This window comes from Tupaia chinensis, unplaced genomic scaffold, assembly GCF_000334495.1.
Source record: "Tupaia chinensis unplaced genomic scaffold, TupChi_1.0 Scaffold000644_1, whole genome shotgun sequence".
Lineage (NCBI taxonomy): Eukaryota > Metazoa > Chordata > Mammalia > Scandentia > Tupaiidae > Tupaia > Tupaia belangeri.
This window is the reverse complement of record NW_006160165.1, coordinates 3535257-3561067: the sequence shown is the minus strand read 5'-3', so window position 1 is coordinate 3561067 and position 25811 is coordinate 3535257. Positions and strand designations below refer to the sequence as shown.

The 25811-nt window shown below is 48.3% G+C and overlaps 1 protein-coding gene across 1 annotated transcript in view; it reads right to left on the bottom strand.

Moving 5' to 3' along the window:
• Window positions 1-25811, bottom strand: part of MYO16 (myosin XVI) — a 603762-nt gene that overhangs the window by 369824 nt on the left and 208127 nt on the right. Inside the window, 4 exon segments of the mRNA XM_027776197.1 lie at window positions 5136-5241; window positions 8411-8538; window positions 14966-15031; window positions 22011-22121. Of these exon segments, the coding sequence (XP_027631998.1) occupies window positions 5136-5241; window positions 8411-8538; window positions 14966-15031; window positions 22011-22121 (411 nt within the window).

Below are 25811 nucleotides of genomic sequence, written 5' to 3'. Positions count from 1 at the left end.
GGGAGAAGGAGAAAGCACCTCCTCCCCCGTGGAGAACGATCACAATGATCCCTTCTCCTCCACCTTTCCATACTCTCAGAATTTGGGGTCTGTGTGCACACATGGCTGGCATGTTGGAGCCACTGGGTCCAGAACTTGTAAGAACCAGCTCTCTCAACCACAGGCCATGGAGCTGGCCTGAGATCAGTTATTCTTGACATCTTCTATTTGTCACAAAGAGTGAATAAAACGGACAAATGATTTAGGAAGTTTTAGTTGAAATTTGCATTGCTATTAGCTGGACTTTCAAAATGTATAATTGATTTATGTGGGACAGTCACACCCATCTCATCCAGATGAATGCATCTTAGAATGGATTCACTTAATAAAGCGCAAAGCCAGTTTACATAAAGTGACCCAGAGTGCATTTTGGAAATACACAGCTTGCCCTTCTCTTAAATGACTGTTTGAATAAATGATTGTTTCAGTTACAATTTAGAGAGAAACCACTGTTCCATGTCGCTATAAGTAAGTCAACAGAATCTGTAATTTTCATTAGTTAACCTGAGTCTGTTTTTCAGCCATGTCATTTACACATGCTGCAATCCTTCAGAACCAGTGTCAGGACATGCACATACGTGAGCAAAGGAGACAGATTGTGCTATTCTTAAATCGACTGCAAATGTTAAATTATCTTGAGCTGAGCTGTAGAATAATACTGGTGCTAAGTACAGTAGGAGCTTAATAATGATTACAAATTAAAGTCGTTAATGAGCATGTGTGATGCCACAGATATGTTCTTGAATTGATTTATTCTTCATTCTTTTTGAAGATAACAATCTCCATAATTAGACATAAGCCTAGGGATCCATTAGAGCAGATTTAATTTCTTAAGAATTAGGATTCAAAAGGAGAAGCTACAGGGTCCGATGGGCACTGCAGTAAGACAATGCTGTGAGATGCTGGATCCACATGAGAAGGTCCTGGGTTCGAGTTCCAGGGTGCCCAAGTACACCTGGTGGGGGTGTGTACCTGTCTGACCCAGGCAGGCTGGTGCTGGCTGGAACTGCCATCTGAAGACCGGTGGGCAATGTCTGCCTGTCTCTCTCTCTCTCAATAAACTTGAAAAAAAGTAGAAACTAAAAAATCCATACTAACTACTGACTGAACACAAGTGCCTCTCACTTCTAAATGAGGAATCAGATACTACAAATTTCCAGGCTGTTCCCAAGTGAACACACTGCAGTAGAATTAATAGCCCTACAGGGCCAAGCCAAAAGGGCGGTGATGAGAAAACAACACAGTACAATACTCATTGTCAAATGTTTCTAGATTTTAAGTTTCTGGACTTTCAGGTGTCCTTTTTTTAAGGTTTTTGCCATAAGGTGCATACACTTGCCAGACAGTGAGAGGGAAAGTGAGGAATAACCCCTGGGCGGATGGCAACAGTGTGACTCCTTCTCCTCCATTCTCCTCTTGGGATTTTTGGGGGACGCAGGCACATGCAACGAATGTGATTTTGAAGCCACTGGATACGGGACTTGAACCACAATAGGCCATGTGGGAGTCCAGAGCCTTAACCATCATGCCATCTGCTGGTCCTTAGGTGTCATTGTTTTAAGGAATGATCTAAAATAGCAGCTGCTCTTATCCCAAGGAAATCAGGTATCATGATCTATGAAATCGCTGAATGACTTGCAAGTGTCTTTCTGCAAATGTGTCTGTGGGGAGCCACATCCCAGCAAGTCAGGGAGGAGCGCCCGGGAGCCCGAGGTGCATCGCCGTGTCTGGAGTCCTCACCCCGACATGAGCACCCACAGAGCGTCGGTACCCACACTGCGGCCTGGCCTGATGTGAATGAGGCAGGTTGCTATTTACTTACTTTTTCTCCAAGGAAATGGCATGGTACATATGTGTGTCACTTTCTTCCACGGTATCAGAGCATTTTTTTTTTTTTAATAGATTTTCACTGTAGGGCGCGTGCGCTCGCCAGACAGACAGAGAGAGACATAGGGACAGAAAGCGAGAAATCACCCCCCGGGGGGATGGTCACGCCGCAATTCCTTCTCCTCCATTCTCCTCTCGGGATCTTGGGCATGCACGCACACGCGCCCGGCGTGAGTTTTAAGCCACCAGGTCCGGGACACGAACCACAGTCGACTACGTGGGAGTCCAGCAACATAGCCATTACGCTAACTGCTGGTTCCCTCAGAGCATGTTTATTTACCTAGCAGAAGTCACATGATTTTTCTTTGTATGAGGAATCGACGATGGTTTTTAAATGTACTTAGTGATCTTCTGACCTGAGTGAAATACTAACCAAGTTGTTTGGACCGATGTATCTTTCCCACGCTCGAACCAAAAAGCAAAAGTTGATTTAAGGGGAAAAAGAGAGGAGGGGAAGAGAGGGAAGACATTCTCACTACCTAACAGAGGCAGGACTGGTAAGCTGGACACAGAGAGGTAAGCATGTTAGTTCCATGAACTGTACGTGCACACACACATGCGCATGCGTGCACACACACACATGCACACACACACACACTAATTCACAGGGTCCTGACTGCAAATAAGTGATTACCCCACATTCGATTTATTTGCTTATGTTAGTCCTGAGTCAGTTGAGGGAACTCAGATAACTACAAGCTGTATTTATTTATTCACCCCATAGACACCGAGCTCCGGCCATGGGGCAGACAAAGCAGCCTCTCTGAACCGCAGACAGCGCGGCAGCTGCCTGGGAAGGGCTTCCTGAGTGAGCAAGCAATGAAGGAGGGAGCGCGGCCTGCCCTGGGGGACTGTACTCGGAGGCACTTCTGCCCAAGAAAGAGGGCAAGGGTAGACATGGCCCCTCAGCGCCCGGGGGATTGGTTCCAGGACCCCCCACCCCCAACAATACCCACCTTCGTGATGCTGAGGTCCCTTAGACGCCTGGCACGATACTAACGTGTACACATCTCAGTACACAGGACTGTAAGTCACGGCTGGCTTACTTGGTATACCTCATAAACACGGTGCGAATACCCCTTACATTGTTCTTGTTTGTTTGTTTAGTTGTTAGAGGGCTTGTGCACTCCCCAGAGAGAGACAGATGGGAGGACTGGGGAGAAAGCATCCCCATGCAGCACTGTCACATCACGGTCCCTTCTCCTCTGTCCCTCAGTCCTGTTGGGAATTGAAGCACATGCACACAGCAGCCAGGGCCAGGATTTGAACCAGTCTGCCATGTAGGAGGCTTCCCTATACCACCAGATTTTGAGACCAGCCCTGTTCTACTGTTTGTTTGTTTTTAAAGAGGTTTTTGTTATAGAGTGCATGCGCTCGCCAGAGAGACAGAAAAACAGAAAGCAAGAAATCAGCCCCCCGGGGGGATGGCCATGCCACAATCCCTTCTCCATACTCCTCTCAGGATTTGGGGCATGCGCCCACACACGCCCAGCATAAGTTTCAAGTCACCGAGAGCAGGATTTGAACCACAGTCAGCCATGCAGGAGTCCAGTGCCTTAACGCTACACCACCTGCTGCCCGCTCTATTGTTTTTATTTGCACAGTTTCGGATGTTGTATTGTTGTTTTCTGTTGCTTTATTTTCCTGAATACTATTTTTGATCTAGAGTTGGCTGAACCTGCTGATGCAGAACCAAGGCACACTGGCCACTGGAGCTCTGCGGGACTAGAGAAGCGAGGGTCCCCAAGACGTGTGCTGGCCTGTGCCGACGTGTTCGACCTGAAGTAAAGAAGCCCTCAAGGGTTCAAGCAAAGGCGTGACGGTGGCCAGCCTGGCAGTGGCTCACCCACACCGAATGCCCTCCTCATCCCTGTAACAGCTGGGTGCGTGCTGTCCGGTTAGAGATGGCTTCTGGCTGTGTGGCTACCTCACCAAACTCGGGGCGTCGCCTCCTCCCAACACCGGTCCTGTACCTGGATGGTGCTCTCTTCTCCTTCCTCTGTGTCGCTGACAGTGGCCTGGGGAGTGACCAGGCCTGGGCCTCCCTGGCCCTGGGGCACAGAGTCAGCCCGCAGCCAAGACCAGCATGTGTTCATGCACTGAAGTCAGTCAGGGGTGGAGGACGCTGCAGCTGTGGGGGTGCAGAAGGATCAGGCCACTCTGTGACACTGAAGGCACATGGGAAAGCCCCAGGGTCTTGCCCGAGGGCTCGCTGTGCACAGCGGAATGGGTGCCTGCTCCTGACGTGGGCTGCGCCTGGGCTGAATGGTGGCATGAAGGGAGGGGGCTCTCTCTCTCTCTCTCTACCATGGAAGAAACAACTAAAAATAAAACACTTCGATAAAAATATTAAGCACCGTCCCATACGGCTGACGGTGGTTCCCATGTGGCCTCCTGTTCCTGGATGCCCGAAAATCACTCCAGACACACACGTGCATGCCCAAATCCTGCTGGGAGGGAGGGAGGGCTGTGGTGTGAGCACACCCCCAGTGGGCTTTGTCCCTCTCCCTGTCTCTCTCTGGTGAGGGCAATTCAATCAACCAACCGACAAACCTGCTGACAACACTCGGCAGAACCGTATGACGAGGGTCAATCTGCACGGCACTCTGGGGTGGGATGGGAGCCGTGGCTGTGGCCTTGCTTTGGTTTCGCCTTAGCTGCTACCATGCCCTGGCGCTTCCCGCGTGAGGCCTCGAACCGCAGGCAGAGCCTCAAACCGCAGGCAGAGCTGCCGGGTGAGGGTCTTCACTTACAGACATAGCACTCACTGCAGGTGTTTCCAAACGGGATTTAACATCAGCTCAGGGGCTGAGGGGTTACTCTGCCGTGGGCATCACCATGGTTTACCGTGTTGACTCATTCGGACACGGGAGCTACCATCAGCGCTCAGCCCTCCCACAACCACCGCCTACCCAGCCAGTCCCCCGTGCAGCCACATACCGAAGTGGCTTTCTATGCCAAAAACCAGTCTCTAATGTGGTGCCTGTTTAGAACCAACTAACAGACCGAACAGAGACTATGTTCCAAGTATCTTACACACGGAGGGAAATCAGTGTTCTGAACAGTCTGCAACATGGATCTTTTTCTTTTTTATTTTCTGCATGTCTCAACCTCTTTCTGCCTATTGTGATGTCCTCTTTTCCTATAAAGGACCTTTTTCTTGGTTAAACTTGTTTGTTTATACGTTCACCAACTCACAAGACACTTACGTGCTTAAACCGGGAATCGAACACATCCCTGCCGGAGCCAGCCCTGCAGCTCAGGTGCCTCACTATTTGTTTGGTGGCTTCGGACTTTCCAGATCCTCTTTCTCCACTAAGAGAAAACAGGAAAACACAAGGTTATTGTATAAGGGAGTGGAGTCAAAAAGTGAAAAACCACAGCTAATTCCCCGACACAGGTGAGCGGGAATGACGTCACGACAGCTTCTGAAGAGCCCGGGGTTGATTCGCTCTCTGCTTTGATACATTCACTTGGTAAATACGTGCTCTGCTGCCACTGTAACCAGGGTGTGCCCTGACACTAGACTGCATTCTTTAACATAAAAGCCCAGGACAACCCTCGCTATCCCAAGGGCTGTATGTGCAGTAAAGCTATTCCTACATCCAGGGGTAAAACCCACTGCAGACAGTCTTATTTGCCTGACAGTCATTTTCTGAAAACCCACTTATTAGTACTTGACAGCGGCCAGTCGGCCTTCGGACATTTACTCTAATGAATTTGACTAAAGGATGTTTGCCAGGAAAGAGGTTGACGTCCCTTCTCTTACGCAGACTCCAGTCATTAAAGAAAGCTGCTCCTTCCCCATCTGCACGGACCTTCCACTTTCAGAAACCTCTGGCCACCCCGAAGAGGTTACCGCCGTCTGTGGAGGGCAACCCGCTACCTATGGAGGGCAACCTGCTCCCTTTCTGGGTCCCCAGGCCTTCCCCTTGAAACTTCTCATTTCAGAACAGATCCTCCGTGGTAAAAACCGGATGTCTACAATCACAGTCTTTGTAAAAAGTACTAGCCAGCAAAATAATTTGATGTTTCATAAATCTGTTTTTTTTTGTTTGTTTGTTTTTTAGGTTTTGTAGGCATTCACTTAGGGATCTTTTGAAAATGCTCTTTTCCTTGGTAAAGGAGGACCCATTCTCTTCTTTTCTACCCTCCCCCCCCCATTGTGCGTGTGTGCTCACCAGAGAGAGAGGAGAGAGGCAGAGAAAGACAGCGAGAGGGAAAGTGAGACATCGCCCCCCAGAGGTGATGCCCATTAGGCAGTCCCTTCTCTCCTAATCTCCTCTTGGGGTCTTGGGCATGTGTACACATGCATTCAGCATGATTTTCAAGCCTCCAGGTTCAGGACTTGAACCATGCTTGGCCATATGGGAGTCCAGCACCTTAACTACCATGCCACCTGCTAGCCCCAAGATGGCCCATTCTTTCCCATGAAACTTACTAAGCACCTCCTGTGTGTAGGCATCCGCCTTCAACCGTAGGAATTTGGGTCAGTCCATGGGTCTGTGACCACTGTCTCAGGGAAGATTGGGGCTCCCTCGGATGAGCAGCAGGAGCTGGCTGTGTGCTTGGGTCTGGCTACATTGGGCCCCGCAGCCAGAGTGTGGCGCTCACCTGCTTGATTCACCGCTTACTACAGGTGAGGGCCTGGCTAATTAGGTGATTCCTCTACTGCATGGTCACCTGATAGGTCAAATGGTGAGAAGGGCTGAGGAGGTGAGAGACGTAATACACGGAACCACTGGGCGAGGGTGTGGCCCCGCGAGTCCTCAACACTCCCATGATTATTACTGTCAGCATTTTATACGCTCTCCACACACTTGCCGACCTACGATACTTCCCAAGCAATTTTTAAAAAGTGTTTATCTTTTTAAGATAGTAAGACCAGAAGCCCCAATAAATATGACATATAAAGAGTTGTTTGGGGCTGGCTCTGTGGCCTGGTGGTTAAGGTAGCCAAACCCCACACAGCTGACCATGTGGTCCAAGTCCTGCACTCAGCGGCTTAAGAAACAAGCCAGGTTTGTGCATGTGTGCCCAAAATCCCAAAAGGAGAGAGAGACGGAGGAAAAGGGACTGTGGTGTGACAATTCCCCGTGGGGTGCTTTGCTCCTCTTTTGTCTCTCTCCAGCTCACTTTCCTGCTTACATATGCCCGTTGACCAAAGGAAAAGAAAAAAGAGAGTTGCTTTATAGAATGGGTGGGAGCCCCCTTTTAAGCGCCTCTCTCATCCCTGGATACTGAAGAACACAGAGTGGTTGTAAACTATTTTATTTTAATTACCAGAGGCTCAGCGGTGAGAAAAGGAGGGAGAACGCACCCTCAGCAGGGCAGATCCCACTGGAATCCCTCCTCCTCCATTTCTCCACCGCGTCCGTATTTGGAGAAGTACCCACATGTAGCGACGCGTGTTCCAAAGCCTCTGGGTCCAGGATTGCGCCACGGTTTGTCACGTGGACCCCGACTCCCTTAACCACTAGGCTGCAGGGACAGCCCAACTGCACACTATTTTGAAAACTAGAACACTAAATTTGCAGCCATCAGTCCGACCTTCGCATTTTACCACTACATTGGAGACATCCCTTCATCAACTTTTTTTGAACAATTTTTGTTCTATTGTAAATCATCCTCTGGGCATTTTGTCATTTATGAGTTAATATCACATTTCAGGTAAAAATACTCTTGTGAGTGTAATTCAGCGAAATCTGAGCAAAGGTCCGTCCACACCAGACAGGTGGGAAACCCACCCTGCATACATTGGTCCACCTCTGGCAGCAGCACATCTTGGAGGATGGCGGCTGGGACACTGTCACCCGGGTGCTAGTCTTCCTCCGTGTTCTCTTAGGTTGGAAAGCAAAAACACTCTGGTTCTAAGTTTAAATCTTCGGAATGAAATGAGTTTCAGAGTAAGTTGGTTGATATTGATCCAACTATACTTGGGGCTATTTCTAAGAGCAAAGCTGTTTCTTCTTCGTAACGAGACAAATGGACTTACTACAAAAAGATATACTGGCCTCAAATTGCTGAGAGAGTAAATAAACATAAGCTACGAGAAACCAGGTATCTTTTACGCCAATCCCCTGGGGCAAGGCTGAGCGGAGGTAGGAGCAGGCTGAGGGTCGGAGTGGGAGCAGGCTGAGGGTCGGAGTGGGAGCAGGCTGAGGGTCGGAGTGGGAGCAGGCTGAGGGTCGGAGTGGGAGCAGGCTGAGGGTCGGAGTGGGAGCAGGCTGAGGGTCGGAGTGGGAGCAGGCTGAGGGTCGGAGTGGGAGCAGGCTGAGGGTCGGAGTGGGAGCAGGCTGAGGGTCGGAGGTGGGAGCAGGCTGAGGGTCGGAGTGGGAGCAGGCTGAGGGTCGGAGGTGGGAGCAGGCTGAGGGTCGGAGTGGGAGCAGGCTAGTGGGGGCAGACTGAGGGTCGGAGGTGGGAGCAGGCTGAGGGTCGGAGTGGGAGCAGGCTGAGGGTCGGAGGTGGGGCAAGGGAGCGTCACCTGAGAATGAAGCCCTGGGCTCGCTGCTCTTGGAAGAGCTGGTGGAACGCCCTCTCTGTGCAGGAGAAGAGGTGAGGCGGCAGAGAGGGGCACAGCTTCCCAGAGTCGCTCAAGTACAGCTGGGACACCTGGAAAACAGGTCAGCCAAGAGACAGATGTCTCCGTGAAAAGGTGCCAGGATCCCTTTTCCCACGATACGTCAACATGTCCCTGCACCAGAGCAAATGGAGTTCCAACTAAGGACTGCGTTTGTATCTATGGCACAATTGTCAAATCCTACCTTCTCGGTACATTTTGAATTTGCATGACAACAAAATGGAAGCTTCTGTTTATGTTTAGTTACTTGGTCAATAGGTCTTAAATTATCCTACTGTCTTTGAGAAGAGAAATTCACAAAACTCCAGTTTAACAGACACCTGTGAACGAGGCCAACACGTGGTGATGCACAGCAAAGGCAATTTCAGCAGTATTTACTCCAGTGACATGAGGCAGCAAGGGTTTTAAATGGAACATGAGAAGATAACGGAAGTGTGAATACGAATTTACAAATTTCTCAAACAACAAATACAATTAGCTTAATTTGAGTGAAATTGTGATATATCAAGATTACCAAAGTGACTCTTTGTAGTATTCTTAGTACTTTTGAGTTTCTAGTGAATTTTGATACACTGGAATAGAACCTGCACTAATAGAAGACTTCTAAACCATGAAGAGCTATCAGGTACACCTAATTTTTATTTTATGAATGAATTGACCTAGATCTCCAAAGAGGTTGTGCTTAGGAAATTCAGAGCAGCCTGCAGAACAGTTTCACGTGGACGGAGATGAAAGTACACACGTGATACGGACCCGAGTCTCTGGCTACGTGGGCACTGTCGTTTTAAGCAATCACAAGAATCATTTGGCAATATCTTCTAAACTTGAGGATGTATGTTCCAGCAGGGCTTTGTCAGTTAGGCAAAGCACAAGGAAGCCATGATCAAATGAGGATAAGAAGGTCAGCCAAAGCCAGCCAGCTGGATCTAGCTTCTTCAGAAATTTAGTTTCTTTCTCCTTTATCACCTGCCCTTGACTCCAACAGGAACTGCTGATTGTAACCTCCTGTGCAGGTCACACACATTAGAGTAAGGGACCAGGAGTCAGGCCACTCCTAACTCTGGAGTCTAAAGTACCTGGGACTAGTGAAAACTATGAGATAACCCGACAGGCCCAACATTCACGGCACAGGGCCACAATTACGACCAATGGGCACCCATACCATGAGCTTCAATGATGTAAGAATTCTGTCGCTATTAACCGATGGACTCTATAGCCTACAGCTTTTAGACAAAGAGGGTCTCCTGACCTTCATACCCACTCCAAAATTGGGAAAAATAACCAGACCAATCTAGTGTGTGACTCCCACCATGAGGGAAACACGTGAACAAGTCTGTCCTGAGAATGAGCCCAGACAAAGCCCTTTCCAACTAAGATTAAAACCCCTCACCCTGGGACAGCAGATGGTGTAATGGTTATGTTGCTGGACTCCCATGTAGTTGACAGTGGTTCAAATTCCAGACCTGGTGGCTTAAGACTCATACCAGGTGCATGTGTGTGAGTGACCAAAATCCCAAGAGAAGAATTGAAGAGAAGCAACTGTGGCATGGCCATCTTCTCTGGGGAGTGATATTTTTTCTCTCTTGTCTCTCTCTGTCTCTCTGGTGAGTGCATGTGCCCTATAGCAAAAATCTCTCTGAAACACCTCACCTCAGTTCCTCTTCTACAACTCATTCCTGAGATCCCTTGTTGCCTGGAAGCTATGTTTCTCTTCTCCTCTTAATAAACTCTGCTTTACCATTCCTTCCCTGTGTCCATGTCTCTAATTCTTCATGAGCATGAGACAAGCACCTGGTCAGCTTGCTGTTCCAGATTTGGCACTGGTGTTGGGTCTGACGACCCCAATTTCCCGCATTATAGTAAAAGACACCACACCCACTTTAAGCCACTGGGTCCAGGACTCAAATCAGGGTTGACTACATGGGAGTCCAGTGACATAGCCATTATGCCAACTGGAACTGCCAAAGATTTCATTAAACATCATAAACAGAGCAGACAGAATAGAGACCTTGGCACGTAAATGAATCTTCAAGTATGTGAAATTTCTCTCCCTTTTTTACCCTATTTCATTGAACCTACTTGGGGTGAGGTACTCTCTTTAGGCCAAATTTTACTAGAGATTAAATGAAAGTGCTCGAGTGTGTAAATACAGTATTTTCATGATAATCAATGTCTCAGGTGTTTTTCCTCCCAATTCCTCTCTTTTCATAGAAAGTTAGTTTATAGTGCAGAATATTCCACTGCTACGCTCTGGTAATGCCGTGCTTGGTGCTGATTCTATGCTTTTTAAATAATATCATAAGAATACTAAGGACAGGGGCCAGCCTGTGCCATGGTGGTGAAGGGCACTGGACTCCCACATGGTCGCCCGCAGTGCGAGTCCCAGACCTGGCAGCTTGCTTCCTCTCTTTCTCTCTCTCTCTGCCCCTCTCTGGTCAAATTAAAATAAATAAAGTAAATCAAATAATTATTTAAAATAAAAGAATAACAAGGACAGAGTGACAGCACCCTGAGCATACTTTCTACTGAACTATTTTTGTTAAAACTGAGGAGTCTTGCTGCTGCAGCCCTGGATGCCGCTCAGTCAGCTGTGAGCAGCCTGAGGAACCCGGTCACATGCTTATTCCTGAAGCCAACCCTCCACTTCCACAGCACTGGAAGGGCCGGACAGCAAGGCCCCAGCTGTCAGCATCCTGGGCCCTGGTGGGACCCCCTAGAAGCCAGTGGTGACCGTGCGTGGGTTCTGTGCTTCACACTGCACTGTGAAATGTTTACTTCCCTCACCCAGCTATTCACAGATCACCTACTAATTATCTATGTACCCACGTAGAGGGGACGTATTCCAAAATCTTTGCTTTCACAAAGCATCATGTAATTAAAAAGGAATGTCCGCCTCTGGGTTCAGAGTCGGTGCTGTTGAGAGCCCTTTATGGGGAGACTTGGGAAATGTGTTCGATCTCAGGACAGTTTACTCATCTACGAAGTGGAAATAATGATTCTCACACGACGTGGCTGGGTGCCCTTTGGGCTCACACGTGATTGTATGTGCCCAGCCCCCGCAGATGGCCTCCCAGGGAAACGCCACAAAGCATTGGCCCCTGCCCTCCTTCCAGCCCTAGCAGTCGTCAAGCTCCGCGTGGTCCACCTGTTTTCTGAACCCGAACACCCCGGTAACGGGCACATCAGGGGCCAAGAGCCAAGGGCCCCTAACCCAAAGCCCCCCGCCTGGTGTCCCACATCAGACACCACATTAGACATTAGGAGGTTTCATCTCAACGACACTTAGAGGATAAAGGAATGGGTCTGCCTTCTCCTTTGCTCCTCACCTCCTCGATTTTTCCACCTTACTCTTCTTCTGTTTTCTTTTTAACAGATTTTTGCTATAGGGCATGTACACACACGAGAGAGAGAGACAGAGAGAGAGAGAAAGTGAGAAAGCGTGCCCAGGTAGGTGGCCACGTTGCAATCCAGCTCCGCTCGGTATTTGGGGCGTGCACACACACGTGCTCGGTGTGTTTTTCAAGCTGTCAGGTCAAAGACTCGAACCATGAAATTGGTCATGTGGGCTCTAGCACTGTATTCTTAAATACGGTATGGGCTCTAGAAATCTTAGAAAATACACCACTTCTGTGAATTACTTCATCCTAATCTGCACCCAGTATCGGATCTCATCATCGTCCAACTGCACCTCAGCAACGGCACGTACTGGCCCGGTCTGGCCCGTCCTCCCGAACTCTCCTTTCCTTCCGTTCTGTTGTGATGCCGATACCCTTCCTCTCCACACTCATGCCATCGGCCGGGCCAGCAGCTGGCTTTTCCTTCCGCGGCTCTTCAGCTAAGTGTCCCTTGGATGCTCCTTACCTTTGCCCAGGCCCACTCCTGTCCCCATCGCAGACGCCCATGCTGGCCTCTGGCGACCTCACCCTTGCATCAGTCCAGTATCTGCTGTCTTTTCTCCTCAAAAAGACCTTTAAGTGCTCTTTATGTCGAAATTTTCCCAGCGATCTTTTTTTTAGCAATGAAATCTAAATCTATCTTAACAATAATCTAGGCCTACCCTAGATTTTCAATTATTCTGCTTATTGATCTTCCTGCTTTTATCAAGCAGACTGAGCGTTCCTCTACCTGGGCAAATATCGCTCTTCTCCATAAGGCGGCTCCTGTCAGCTCTTCCCAGACACTGCCCTGACTCTCGGCAATCATGCTAGTCCGTTAAGATCCACCCCAGTCCCGGGGAACCAGCAGTTAGCGTAATGGCTATGTCGCTGGATTCCCACGTAGTCGACCGCGGTTCGTGTCCAGGACCCGGTGGCTTAAAACTCACGCCGGGCGCATGTGCATGCATGCCCAAGATCCCAAAAGGAGAATGGAGGAGAAGGGATTGAGGCGTGGCCATCCCCCCTGGGGGGTGATTTCTCGCTTTCTGTCTTTATGTCTCTGTCTGTCTGGCGAGCGCACGCGCCCTACAGTGAAAATCTCTCCAAAAAAAAAAAAAAAGATCCACCCCAGTCCCTCTGCTCTTCCTCGTGGCGCCTTTCTCAGCCTGATTCCCTTCCCTTCTGACCTCCCGACCCGTCAGTCGCTAATGCACCCCAGTGCAGCTATCCCACTGTTGTCCTCAGCTATAAGTGAAGCCTGTGGTATTTGTTATGGTTACTTGTGCTTGGCCTCTAGAATGTCTATGTGGTTCTTAAGGACACCAACCTTACTCAGCATCCCCAAACGAACACACTGTATCCTATCCATCAATTCTGCCAATGTTGGCTTGGTAAAGTGCTTTTGTTCCTGATGTTAAGGCTGCGTTTTTTAAAGCCAGGGCAGAAAGACGTGGCTACTTGTCCATGACCTCCTGCTCCCCCATCTTCCCAATTTAGAATGGAGATGGCTCTTGCCTTTAGCATGAACGGGCATCACAGTAATCCCCACTCCCTGTTGGTCCCAGACCAAGAACTGCTGCTCCCTGGCTCCCAGCCTTCCTCTGAGCCTGGCATCAGATGGGCGCAGCCTCAGCAGTCAGCCAGCGGGCCCAGGCCCAGGTCGGGCCCAGGCCCAGGTCGGCTCAGTGCCAGGTGCTTGCACTAGGCTCAGAATGAAACTCGCCGCAACCAGTGTTGTGTGTCTGTGATTAAGGACTTGACAGAAAGAAGAAAGGACGACCACGGTGAGGCTTAATACCACGTGATTATTGGCAACTAAACAAAATCTCTTTTGTTTCAAATGCCGCATGTAGATTTTTCTTTAAGAGAGAGTTTTTGCTATATGTGCTCGCCACGGAGACAGAAAGCGAGAAGCCACCCCTAGAGGTGCTGCGGTCCCTTCTCCTACATTCTCCTCTTGGGATCTGGGGCATGCACATACAACTGGTGCGAGTTTTAAGCTGCGGGGTCAGGGACTAAAACCGCGATCAACTATGTGGGAGTTTAGTGAGGTAACCGTTACACCATCTGCTGGTCCCCTGAGCATGGATTTTTTAAAAACATGAAACAGAAGCCATTCTCCTGGTCATTGTAACTTTCATAGATAGAATCATCCTTAATGTTGTATCTTCTTTTATCACATTAACCAACACAGGAAGAAACCAAAATATTTGAAGAAAATTTATCATTTTAAACAACACATGTACATGCAGTGATAATTAATAGACACTAAAAGAAATACATTTTCCTAAGATCATTTAAAAACAACGCTGTGCCTGGATGCTGACAGTAAACTGCTAGGCACTATTGCACTACAGGAGATATATGCTAAGTCAACCAGAAACAGGTCCTCGTACCAACCTAGTATCTGTCATTTTATGGCTTGTTACTTGTAAGCCAGTACAAACGTTTTGATTCTATATAATAGATGTGAGTTTCCAAACTAGCAGACATGTTTTAAATCCATGAAGACCAGTAAAAAGTGTGTCATTTTATTGTAAGCATTGTCAGTGTACATTTTCCTAATATATTTTTCTATTTATTTTTCTCTTACAGTCCATGACAGTGTTGGATGCAGATGATGAATATAATGGGTGAACTGTATAAACAAATATGTCGATACATATACATATATAATTAGGCTTATTAAAACGTAATACTTCCCTTGCTTTAACGTCACAGAACCCCTTCAGAAAGGAGTCATGTGTCCAAACTGCTTTAACCCAGGGGACCATGCTTTGGCCAAGAATGGCTGGAAAATACGGTTCTATATGGTTTAATTCTAGAAGTCTGTGCAGTGACTACAACCATGGAAGAATCACACATTGTAAGTGCGAAGGAAACTGTCTATCAAAAGATAGCTCTGATTTTCAAAGCTCCTCATAACAAATTAAAAGTTGTCATCATGCAGTTCAGATTTAAAAAAGATTTCTGACAAGTTTGACTTTATGGTTGTGTTTTTCCTACAGTCACTTATACACAAATGTATGCCTAATAAGTGTCATTCTACATTATTTAACGATATTATAAGTTTCATACTCACCATGGTAGAATAAATCGGAAGTTCCTTGAACGGGTTGACAAGCAAGAGGACATCCCCAATAAAAGTCTGTTTAAAAAAACATATGAAAATAGCTCATGAATTATGACTAGCACTTCTAAAAATTCAAAAATACAATTATAAAATTGTGTAAAATAGAACAAGTAAAAAAGCCTAACATTTTGTGAATTGTCTTACATGTTTGTAATTGAAATAGAAAAATCAAATTCAAATCAAATAAAACTTATAAGAGACATATTAGAATATGAAATGGTTTATCTAAGAATCCCTTATCTTAAAGGGAGACATTGTACGTCCCCATTTAACATGTACCGAATGTCTGCACTCTATGACTGAAACTGACCGACTAACGGTTGTACAAACCCAAGAGAGGGGTGTGACTGTCAGATGAGCTGTGTGTGGAGGGGTGGGGCAAAAAAGAAAAGGAAAAACATTAACGAAACCAAAAAATAGCCATCACACAGACAGAGATTGGGCTGAATCTCTTCGAGCTGAAGGATGTTGGCATTCCATACTCGGTAAGTACCCCACAGAAACCCGTCTGCACTTTATCCCGCAGAAATCTTTACATATGTGCACCAAAAACACACAAATAAAAACAAGGTGACGATTGCTCCCATTATGGCTCCCGCCCTCAGGGTAGGTGAGTCAGAAGGCAGCCACACCGCGGCTCACTGTGCGGGACTGAGAACAAGCCACAGCCACAGCCAGCTCAGGACGGTGAGGTGAACATGGCAGAAGGAAGACGACTCTGCAGTCGTAGATGCCCAAATCGTTTTTAGTGACTAATGGGAACTGAGGGAGAGGCCTTTTCTAGCCTATCTTTTTATTTTTCACCTGCTAGTCCCCTACTTACTTTTATTATTTTTTGCTTGCCAGAGGGCACATGCACTGGCCGCATTAGCTAGAGCAAGCTGGGGGCAGAGGGGAGGGGGAGAGAGGAACGGGGCCGGTCACACCACAGTCCCTTCCATTCTCGTTTTCCATCCTGCTGGGGTTCGGGGTGTGCACGTGCACACGTGTCTGGTGTGCTCCTTATTTATTTTCTTCTCTTTCATTTCTTTATGAAGCTGCTGGTTACACAGGTATGTTAATGAAATAAAAATCTATCAAGCTGTACACTACTAACTTGCACATTATTCTGTTTAGGTGTTATAATTGAATACAGTATTTATTATAGAAAAGGATTGGCCAGCATTTTATAGCCTAGCTAAAAAAAAAAAGTAAAATAGTAGATGCAAAGAGAAACTTATTAGTACTCAAAAATTACCATTAAATTCCAGAGAATAGTAATGCTGCAATACAGATTTTGAGAGACTTTCAAAATTTTCTAAGAGAGGAGAAAAAGTTTAAAGTAAAATTAAAATATCTTTAAAATTTCATTTTTCTATTGATACATAATTTTAGATTGTCCTAATTACTGAAGGAATCTGAGACTGCCTTTGAAAATACATAAAAATGTTTTTTTAATATTAATGATAAAGTCTTAAAGTATGACGCTCTGTAGGTCTTCAAAACAAAAGAGGCTATTTAAATAAAATGGAGCATTTTAAATGTACTATAGAGAAATAATTTTTGAATGGTATAAACCTAGATATTTTCTTCACTTCGTCTTTCTTTCCTTCTCTCTCTCTTTTCTTTTTAGGCTTTGTCATAGAGTATGCGTGCACTTGCTGGAGAGAGACAGAGGAAGACAGAGAGAAAGCGAAAATTAGAAGTCACTCCATGCTGCAATCCCTTCTCCTCCACTCTCCTTCTGAGATTTTGGGCATGCTTGAACACATGTGCCCAGTGTGATTTTCAAGCCTCTGGGTCTGAGACTTAAACTGCGTTAGGCCACGTGGGAGTGCAGTACTTTAACCACCATGCCACCTGCTGGCCCCCTTCATCTCATCATTCACTACATACTGGTTTATTCGGCAACTTCTGCATGTCCTGCCCTCAGAAGGTGTTTAGGTGGAAAGATGTGGAGCTGCATGATCGGAACTGCAGAGCACAGCACAGTGTCCCGGTCAAGGCTGAGGACATGCAGGCTTGGGCCACTAGCTCGGGTCAGGTGTGTCCAGTCATCAGTATTGCAGGATCACTATTCTCTGGAATTTAATGGTAATTTTTGAATACTAATACGTTTCAAATATCTTGAAGTGAGAAGGACCTTGGCCTCTGACAGCACCTCGGCAAATTAGACTCTTCAGGCACTTCCCCTCTTTATCCGCAATCGAGCACAGGCATGTGAGAGAGTGAGCGGCTGCAGCGAGAAGCTCTCACAGGGCCTGGCCTGCTGAGCCCTTCCCCTAGTTCTCCAGCTCATTCTTGGGCACTCACATGCCTGCCCTGCGTGCCTCAGGCTGACTAGGCTGGGGATCTGAACTGTGGTCCCTGTGGAATGCACCTTCCATCGAGCAGCACATTGCTGCTGTATCACAGAGCCAGCCCGTCCACGTGTTCTTAAAAGAGAACGTGTTTATTCCAACTGGGTCTCCCTGGTGGGAAATGAACAGTCATCAAGGGGCCGAGACGACCCAGGCTGTGTACCAGGAGCTGCATGGATGTGTGGTTTACTCTGGTTTCCTGAATGCCAATTAAGTATGTCTTAGCAACCTCTTGGCTAACGAGATGTTTCAAGAGCTCCTGTGTTTATTTTGAGGCTGCTTTCCCTTTATGAGTCCCTTTATGAGTCTCACTTGTGCATTTGCAGAGAGAACACCACCAACACTCTTCCCTCCATCAAGGTCTCGCTGCATACTCTGCGCTCTCGGGCCCCGCTGCCACAACCATGCGGGGATGGATGCTCATTCTGCACGTGCCTGGCATGCACGTGTCTCCTCACCTGCAATGCACCTGCTGTCTGAAGGTTTGGGAACGTCCCACCGTCTAATCAGAATGTCACACACTGGCAGAAGAGCAATTTATAGCTTGTTTTAAAAGATCCTATTAGGCAATACATCAGACGACAGCAGAAATATAAAAATCCTAATCAAACAATCAATCCAGCCAAAATATTCTATTTTGGATTTGATTAAAGTTATTGCTTAACCCAGTCTCAACTGTTGGCCATGGATAAATAAATATTAACTTCCTCTTGTGCTAAAAGCGTGTGTGTGGTGTAAGAGGTCTGCTCACGTATGTGCAGTTACTGGGCATCTACTAGCGACGCACGCAGATGCCACGTACTCAGCAGTGAACAGAACAGACGCTTTTGCTCTTATGGAGCGTGCACACTATTGCATGTGGGATGCACACATGTATGTGTGTTCATGTGGGGGGACACAATGAATAGTCTGAATATGAGACATACATAATTTGTCAGAGGGTGATAATTTGCATGCCAGAGGGTAGGAAGCACAGGGCCAGGCCTCCGTGAGCAGGGCACAAGGACCCAAGGGACAGGGGCACTGGGCGGAGCAGGCTGCTCAGGTGAAAGCCTGCCCTGAGTGCAGGGTGTGCTCACAGGACACCACTGTGACCAGCGTGGCCAGAGTAGAGGGACCCCAAGGTCAGGAAGGATGGGGTTGGGGCAGTGCAGCCCTGGGCCCTCCCTGTGCCTCTGGCTTCACTCTGAGTGGCCGGGAGAGCCACGAAGCTCTGACATGCCATGGTGCCCTGTGCACAGCATGCTCGCTTCGGCTCCTGAACTGAGGATGGATGGAGGGGAGGGTGGGAAGAGCAGACACCTATGTGCAGGTTCGCGCAACACACAGCAGCCGAAGACGTGTGCCAGGGGCCTCGGCCAGGTGGTACTCGGTGTGTCTTCCTGAGGGGAGGGCCGCTGAGCTTTGCAGGAGAATCAGGCGTGGTGAGGAAGGACAGTTCAAATCCATGCTCATGACAGCCGGCGACCTCCGGCCTGAGCTGACTTGAGAGGCGCGCTTGTTCTTGGCCCCCCAGAGCGGGGGCTGCCCATCGCTCCATCAGGTGCACTTCAAGGACCACAGCACAGAGCGCTCTGAGGGCAGTCGGTCCTGGACGACCCAGTGCCTCCTTATTTCAGGGACAGGGAAGAGGAAAACTGCTTCGCCAGCGCCAGACTTCTATTTCACATGAACTTTAAGGAAGCGGAAAATACAGGGCCAGAAGGTGGCATGATGGTTAAGGCAGCTGGATCCCACATGGCTGACTGCATGGTTCAAATCCTGGACACGGTACCTTGGAGGATACACTGGGCATGTGTGCATGGGGGCTCAAAATCTCTAAAGAACAAAGACACTGTGGTGTGGCTGTTCCCCCAGGGGGGCTTCCTCACACTCTCTGTCTCCCCTCTGTCTGTCTCTCTCTGGGATACATGCCCTCTAGCAAATTAAAATAAAAGAAAAAAATAATTGTGATCTTCCAGGTAGAGAGATAAAGTGAATAGAAGTCGAACGGTGGGACAGTAAAAAATGCACCTGGCCCCACATGGGGAACATCCTGGGTTCACATCCCAAGGCTTCCTGTACCTGCTGGGTGCACACACATGTGCGCATAAGCACACACACGCAGGCACACTTGCCAGTGATCTGGGTCGCCTGAGCCTGAGTCGGATCAGTGTGGAAACCCTGTCAGGGCTGCTGGTCTGTCTCATGCTCTTGCTCAGAAGAAATAAACTTTAAAACAAGAAAAAGAAGGGTCGAGTGGTGCTGCAGGAAATGTGATGCTCTGCGAGGGTGACCCATGTGAAGGTTCTTAGTTCAAATCTGGAGACCTGCCCGAGCACTCCGGGTTTGCGCGTGCCCAGGTCTCAGACGGCTCAGCATAGGGGTGGATCATGGCATCAAAAATATGTTTGGGGAGCTCTCTCTCTCTCTCTCTCTTCTCACAGAAGACATAAACTTAAAAAGAACTTCAGAGAATTTGTCTCTGTAGCCACTTTCATTTAAAACAAAATTTTAAAATAGAACATACAGAAAAGAAACTGAGCGGTGTGAAAATTGCCTCGGAAGGTTGTCCACTGTGGTGAAGGGCTTGATGGACAGCAGGGAGTATTCAATTTGCCATTTTGGCTCAGAAAGAAGCTGGCTAGGCCCAGGGTGAGCACAACCCCCGGTCAGGGAGCTGTGCATCAGGAGAAGCAGACAGTCCCCAGTGCCTCGGGAGGTACAGAGTCACAGGCTGCAGTGGTGCCCTGAGAGTGGAGCCCACAGGACTTGCCCTGGAGGGCGGGAAGGCTCCCTGAAGGCTGAGGAGCGTGCGTGGGAGTTCTTCAGGTAAGTGTTGATGGGGAGAAGGAGGAGGTCAGGAGAAAGGGCGCCAGCCCAGGCACATCCAGCCTGCTATAGGAAGGGGCAGTGAGCAGCTACCAGATGCCGTGGCTCAGAGTCCACAGGGAGCGTGCTCAGGGGCCAGGCATGATGGCCTCCTGGTCCAGACTCCAGACTGAAGTAAAGATGTGTCTCCTCCCGTGAAGAGCGATGAGCACCAAGATCTCACTCACGCTCATAGCAGTTTCCATATCCAGGCCCAGTCATGGTGGCATAGGCAGTGGGCATTGCTGGGCAATGCTGGAGACCACGTGGAAGGTCCGGTCCATTTCCAGGCTCCCTGAACACACCAGGTGTGCCCACAGGTGCACTCAATCCCAGCTGTCTGCAGGGCTGGGAAGGACTGCAGTGCGGGCTCTGTCAGGGAGACCCTCTTTCTCTTTCTCTCACATGAAGGAAATAAATAAGTAAAATGCAATTTAAATAATTACCGTAGTTCATTGAGAGATTGGATTGAAAGGGAGGGATGGTTCTTCTAGAATATCAGGAGGCCCTTGGGAAAGGACTGAGGGGGAAAAGAAGGGCTGTCAGGAGGCACCACCACTTGTAAAGACACAGTAGGGCCACAGCCCACGGGCAGTGGTCGGGACTGTGACTGGGGGCCGGGGCCTACAGAGCTGGCCGTGGCTTGAGTCCCAGCTGTGCAGCATGTAAAGCACTCCGGGCACGGGTGTGTGCATGCTGACACTTTGCTGGGACAGAGCAATGGAGTGAACTGCGGTCACCACGCCCCTCCCACTCGGGCTGCTTTCTCCTCCTCTCTCTGGTGGGCACTGGTGAAAAAAAAAAAAGAAAAAAAGAAAGTAGAGAAATACAAGCCGATGTAAGCTGCCTTTCGGTCCTATAGTCACCGGTACTGTAATTAAGATAACACGGTGGAACAGACCAAAATGATCACGTTTCTCCCGTGTGTGTCGACAACGCCCTGTCATGACTTTAGATAGAAGTATTTAATTATGAGTGTGTTATTTAGTGTGGCGGGCAATTCGTCCAGGCCTTCAGTCTATCCTTCATCTTCGTAGGCTAATCAGCGTCTGAGGAGTCATTACTTACAGAGAATCTCAGACTTCACATTTACATGACGATTACTTAATCAATTTCTCTGAAGACGAGGCAAAATAGGTCCGCAGGTATATGCAGAGCGATTCCTCTGTAGACACTGATTGAACGGCTCTGCAGGCCACAAAGTCAACAAGAGAGGGGGAAGGCAGAGAGGGAGGGAGGGAGAGATTGATTTTGAGATCGCGGGGTGCCTAAATCTTCATCAGTGTTGGAAGAATTAACACATATGGATGAGGATCGAGCCACAGGAATCAATTCTCTATGCATATTTTGGTCTCATATTGTCAGAAATCTGTGTATAAATTATTTACTGCACAAAGATATTTCCTGATAACAGAATGACAGTTTCTCTTGTCATGCAATCAGAGGCAGCCCTCCATGCACGGGCGCTGGGCCATCCAGGGCTCTCCTCCTGACGGAGCAGACTGCAGGGACATGGAGGAGGCTGGCAACATTTCAGGAAAGGTGTGCAGATCCTGCTGGTCCTTGCCGGCCCAGCCATGGCCCTCCCACCCACCATGCCTGGCTGTGGTGAGTCCTTGCGTCCATCCTTTGGCACTTGGCTGGATTTGCCCTCTCACTGAGCCAGAAGGCACCTGGGACCTGCACAATTCACCACAAGCCCTCCCCAGGAGCAGAGGCACCCACGGGCCTTTGCGATCTTCACAGCAGTGTTATGAAATAAGCAGGCAGACGAGAGCCTGCCGAAGGCCATGCAAGGCACTCACATGGATCTGGTCGTTCCCAAAGCGCTTCTGGATCTCATAGAGCAGGCTGCCGTCATCCAGCTCGCTGAGGGTCGCCAGGTCATCACTGGGAGCAGGAGGCATCAGCTTGACCTGAGACAAAAGAGGGTGGATCGATTCTAATCGTTTTCCAATCAACTTCCTGCACAGTGGGAGGTCTCACCACAATTACATGTCAAACCTGTAAAGACCACATGAGTCTGAAACTGCGATTGAGAGAAGAACTGGTTCGATGGAAAGGAAAAACACCACACCACTGAGAAGTGCACTCAGCTGAGAACTGTTTTCTCCTGAGTGTGCAAACTCAGGCCCGCGTGAGTCACTCAGCGTCACTGAGTCTGTCGAGATCACGGCCCCATGCTGACTGCCTTCTCTCTACCTGCAGTGTAGACAGGGCGGGACTGTCCTGAGTCCACGGTGAGACAGGCAGCTGAACGCTCACATGTGCCAAACCACAGCAAAACTCCTCGCGCTTCTACCCCGGGCACAGCCAAGCCACGTGAGTGTGGAATCTGGCTTCCACACTCACGTGGGATGAGCTCCAGACCTTTCCCTGTGATTTTCATTCTGCTCCACATTACCCTAAAGATCAAAGACTGAGAGTAAGAGAACTCTGCCATCAAGTGAACTCTCCCATCGCAGGTGGTACAGAGTGATACGGTGTAAGCACTGAGCAGTATTTCGAATACAAGAAACAAAGGGGTCTGAATTCTTCACTGAGACAAAGATCATTTCCAGGTTGGAAACGGGCAGTGTCTTACTTCATGTTCCCAGGATTTGCTCAGAGATCAGACTTCTGTTTGTAATGAAGCACTGCCTTGCGTGTCAGAAGAGCAGAAATCTAAGCATGTTCTTAGCAATCCCCTGAGTTCTTTGGTGTCCTCAGGGAAGTCTGAATAACAGCAGTTATTCATGTTTGCACTCCCTATTTGAGTTTGCATTTTTTGTAGCAATATTAGCTGCATATACCACTGCCAAATAATCTGGGCTTAGATACTGTTATTTATCAGTTTAATGCTTGAGTAAAAAAAATACAACACTTAAAAAAACAACTAGGGCCAGCAGGTGCAGGTGGCGTAGTAGTTAAGACAGTGGACTCCCAGGCAGTCGACCATGGTATGAGTCCGGGACCCAGCGGCTTGAAACTCACGTTGGACGCATGTGTGGGCATGCCCGAAATCTTGAGAGGGGAAGGTATTGGGCGTGGCCATCCCCCCACGGGGGGGGGGGTGATTTCTCACTTTTTGTTTCTCTGTCTCTCCAGCAAGCACATGAATCCTATAGCAAAAATCTAAAAAAAAAAACAAAAAAAAAAACAAACAAAACAAAAACATACACAAAAAACCCCCTAAATTTAGAACTATTTTTCAGATACTTCCAAATATTCTACAGAATGAAATACATTTTTCAGGTGTTCATAAACTCAGTCCTTTGTATTCCCAAACCGTTTCTGACCTGATGCATTACTGCTGGAAGCCGAGACTCTGTTGTGGGCCCCTTGCAGGGTCAGAGCAGTCGGTGTGCACCCTGGTGGGAAGGAGGGCATGCAGCAGGCTGGTCGGTGCAGATGACGCCGGCTCCACAGTGGGGGACAGTGTCCCACAGCAGGCTTACCTACTCAGCTATAATGTGTGACACAGTCCAGACCCTGGAAAGGTCAGGAACAACACTCTTCCCCCACGAATGTGCAAGCTTATTGCCTTTTCTATGTTTAGATCCATTCAAAGTAACATATTTCTGTCTCTATCTCTGTTTTAGCTTTTTGCCATAAGGTGTGTATGTTAGCTGGAGAGAGAGACAGAGACAGAGAAAGGGAAAATGAGATCTCCCCCTGAGAGGGGATAGCAACACTGCAATCCCTTCTCTTCCATTCTCCTCCTGGGATTTTTGGCATGGATACACACTTGCCTGACATGAGTTTCAAACTAGTGGGTCCAGGACTCGAACCTCAGTGGACCATGTGGGAGTCCAGCACTTTAACCACCACACCACCTGCTGGCCCCACAGTAAACATATTTCAAAACATCTTCCAGATTTAACCTTTACAAAGCATATTGTAACATCTTATTAAAATGAGTTATTTATCATGGAGTAGAGGCATAGCTTTAAGACGTTGATACATTCTGAAATATCCACTTAAATAGCTCCAGTGTAGTATCCCCAAATCAGTGCCTTCTCCTGACAGAAATAAAAGTCAGGATGTCCCAGCTCACCTAGTGTTTTCAGAACTACCTGGTCTGTATTATACCAACTTCATAACAGTATCCACTTCGTTCCACTCGGAAGGGCTCCGCTGGCACAGTGGTGCTCAGGCTGCAGAGCTCGGGGAGAAGGAGGGAAGAGAGTGTAGTGCACCTGCCTTCGCCCAGCCCTTGGGTGAAGTAACTCACGGTCTTTTTGACTTGGGCAACTTTTAATTGTGCATTCTTCAGTTATGGTCATTTTGGTTAAAATTCTTGACAATGATCTGCACTCCTCTGCCTGAAATGCTTGGAAATGCAAGCTCCTTTGAACCTAGGACATCAATTATTTATGGTCACCCCAGGTAGTTAGTGCTTAAGTCTCAGCAATATCTCTCTCTTTAGAGCTATCTTTTCTATTTTATCATGAAACTACTTAGAACGTTCTTTTTTTTAAGAGGTTTATTTTGTTTTGTTTGTTTGTTTGTTTGTTTTTCTTTTTTGGTATAGAGCACATGTACTCGCAAGAAAGACAGGGAAAGGACAGAGAGACATCCCTCATGGGGGATGGCCACGTTGCAATCCCTTCCCCTCCATTCTCCTCTTGGGATCTTGGGCACAAATGCACATGTGCCCAGCATGACTTTAAGCCACCGGATCTGGGACTTGAACCATGCCTGACTACGGGTGAAGTCCCTCGACATAACCCTTATGCCATCTGCTGGTCCCCACTTAGAACGTTCTCCTAAAATATGGTCCAGAATGCTGGGAAGCAGGTACATGGGAAGGACATGGTGCCGTGTCTGGCTCGGCTAAGTGAGCATGGGGAGGGCCCTTAGTGTTACACCTGCAGTGGCTCCTGCCAGGGTCAGCTTCCTGCCGGGGTCGGCTTCCTGTCAGGGGTCAGCTCCCAGCCAGCCTCCCTGAGGGCTGCTTTGGGGCAGAGGGGACCATGTGCAGGCCGTGTACAGGCCGTTTCCAGGCCCTGTGGTTGCCATGTGCAGGATGTGTGCAGGCCATGCGGAGGCTCTGGATCTGTGTGTGCTCCTCTTAGTAGACTCTTGTCTCCTCGGCTCTAAGATTTAGAGCTCCCTTTCACATACCTGCTTTTCTGGGAAATTTTCTTCTGCTCAATAATATTTTTAATAGTTTGACATTTATTGCTATAGTCTAACCTCCTTAATTGAAAAAAAAAAATGAAACCCTGAACCTAACAAGGCCAGGGAATTTTCGTAGGGCCCCACGGCTGCTAAATCAGAAGACAGTAACCACGGGCAGCAGAGGAGGAGGGCGTACACTCAACCATCCGCCAACTTCCTCTCTGCTACTCTTTGCTAGGCATTGAGAAAGGGATGAAGAAAGGACATAAGTGAGGAAATACAAATTGGAAATATAAGCACAACATGTACATGAAGAAAAGGCCCCCGGGTGGCACGTCAGGAAGGGGTGGTGCTCTGCCAACGACCCCACATGGGTAGGTGTCAGTCAGGTCTGCACACCTTCCTGGGACGCCTGCGGTGCCCGTCCGTGACTGGAGACAGGCTGAGGCTGGTGGCGGGCTGCAGGACTGGACCCCGGGGGGGGCCGCCACCCTTCCTGGCTG